Genomic DNA, 2,223 nt, shown 5'->3' on the forward strand with positions numbered 1-2,223 from the left:
GGGCCCTCATGGCTAAGATGGATGTTGAATCAGCTTTTCATTTGCTCCCTTTGCACCCTGAATCATTTAGATTCATGTGTTTTCGCATTGGGGGGAATACTTCATAGACAAGTGCTTGCCTATGGGGTGTTCAATTTCCTGCGCATTTTTTGAAAAATTTTGCAACTTCCTTCATTGGTGCGTGGAGTTTTCCTGTGGGGGTCATGGGATGACTTCCTCTGCGTGGGACCCACTGGTTCAGAGCATTGTAGCAAGCTACTTAGTTCCATGAGAGCACTGTCTTTTCATTTTGGAGTGCCAATGGCAGACAAGAAGACAGAGGGTCCCCTCTTGTGTTTATCATTTTTAGGTATCGAGATTGATACCTTGGCTGGCTCCTATCGTCTTCCGCGCGATAAAGTTGACAAATTGCGAAAATCCATATCGGAGTGTTTGGTTGCACGCAAAATTTCTCTTCGGCAGGCCCAATCGCTTTTCGGTTGTATGAACTTTGCCTGTAGAGTTATACCTATGGGTAGGGTATTTTGCTGAAATCTAGAAAGGGCCACAGCAGGGGTTTCCAAACCGCACCATTTGATCCATTTATCAGCAGAAATAAAAAGAGACCTGGAAGTTTGGGTTTCCTTCTGGCGGATTTTAATGGGGTCAGGATCTGGTTATCCCCTCTTGTGGACAATGTGGATTTGCAGCTTTTTACTGACGCAGCAGGATCTTCAGGGTTTGGCTGCTACCTGAGGGGATCCTGGTGCATCGCAACTTGGCCGGAGGAGTGGGTTCATACAGGTTTGACAAGAGATATGCTGCTCTTGGAGTTGTTTCCAATAATGGTGGCCTTGGAGGTCTGAGGTGAGTGCATCTGCAATCGCAGCATTTTGTTCAGATGTGACAATCTGGGCGTGGTGCATGCGATAAATGGTCAGAGAGCAAAGTCTTTGCTGGTTTTGCATGTGTTAGTGCAGCTGGTGCTTGCCTGTTTACGTAACAATGTGTTGTTTCAAGCTCAACACGTACCCGGGGTTGACAACGGGATTGCCGATGCGCTGTCCAGATGTCAATGGGGTAGGTTTCGTACATTGGCTCCTGATGCAGACGATGATGGTGTGCTGGCTTGGAGGGGTTAGCAGAACTGTCCATTGCCCCGGGCACCCTCAAGGCTTACTGTCGGTCTTGGGAAGAATGGGAAGTTTTTTCCCATGGACAAGGCCTCGGAGGTAAGGGTCAGCATCAATTGATGCTTTCTTTTATTTGGCAGCTGTACGTATCTGGCAGATCGAGAGCAGTAGTCTCACGGTACTTGGCAGGTATTTTGTTTTTCTCCAAATTGAAGGGAATCACTGACCTTACAAGGTGTTTTGTCATCACAAGGGCCTTGAAAGGTTGGGCATGCGCTGAGCCGGTGACCCCTGATAAAAGATGGCCCATAAACATTTCATTGTTACCATACATCCTAGGAGTGGTTGTGGACATGGCGGTTTCCGGTTTTGAAGTGCTTTTGATTGAGTTAGCTTTTTCCATGGCTTTTCATGGTGCTTTCCAGGTGTCAGAATTGGTTGCTCCCTCCAAGTGGAGGGATTCAACTATACTTCGTTCGGATGTGAAGGTGGGTGAGAGGTCCTTGCTGTGCAGATTGCGTCATTCTAAGACTGATCAGCTAGGCAGGGGTCGTTGGATAACTTTGGTCCCTTCGGAGGATTGCCGAATTTGTCCGGTCGGCTTGGCCACTTGTCATGCATCGGTTAGACTCTCAGCGGAGGGCTCATGGCTTATGCATTGCGATGGGCTTCCACTGACAAAATTTAAGTTTAGCTGGATGCTGCGGCGATGTCTTTGCAGCATGGGCCTCTCACCAGGGGAGTTCGGCACGCATTCTTTTCAAATTGGTGCTGCCACTTCCGCCGCCGCTGTGGGATTTCCCAAGTCAGAGATTCAGGCTCTAGGCCGGTGGAAATCGGACAGTTTTAAGTGTTACATTCGGCCATATCGTTGAGGTTTAATGTTGGGCATATATGTTACATATGGTTTGTTATATGTTACAAAGTGTCATTGGTCCTGGTCTCGTTTGTTCTTCCTCTGTCTTTCCTACTCGGGGATTAGCTACTCGCCATTGATTTCAGTGGGAGTCTGGAGAGTTTTGATGATTTTTTTTGCCTGAACTGACGGACTTAATTCGGCTATTTGGTTAATTGTGTCTTCATGTCACTTCAGATTGGCACAGAAGCGTGT

General features: G+C 47.5%; 1 protein-coding gene across 1 annotated transcript; it reads left to right on the top strand.

The window, feature by feature from the left end:
* Positions 1–1,108: 1,108 nt before the first annotated feature.
* On the top strand, positions 1,109–1,987 carry LOC148442485 (uncharacterized; the record flags this gene model as incomplete). Its single annotated transcript, XM_088463902.1, has 1 exon — positions 1,109–1,987. A coding segment is annotated over one exon (879 nt), but the record flags the coding sequence as incomplete, so codon positions are not given.
* Positions 1,988–2,223: the final 236 nt, after the last annotated feature.

The sequence above is a fragment of the Taudactylus pleione genome, unplaced genomic scaffold (assembly GCF_031769625.1).
Source record: "Taudactylus pleione unplaced genomic scaffold, aTauple2 ptg001495l, whole genome shotgun sequence".
Lineage (NCBI taxonomy): Eukaryota > Metazoa > Chordata > Amphibia > Anura > Myobatrachidae > Taudactylus > Taudactylus pleione.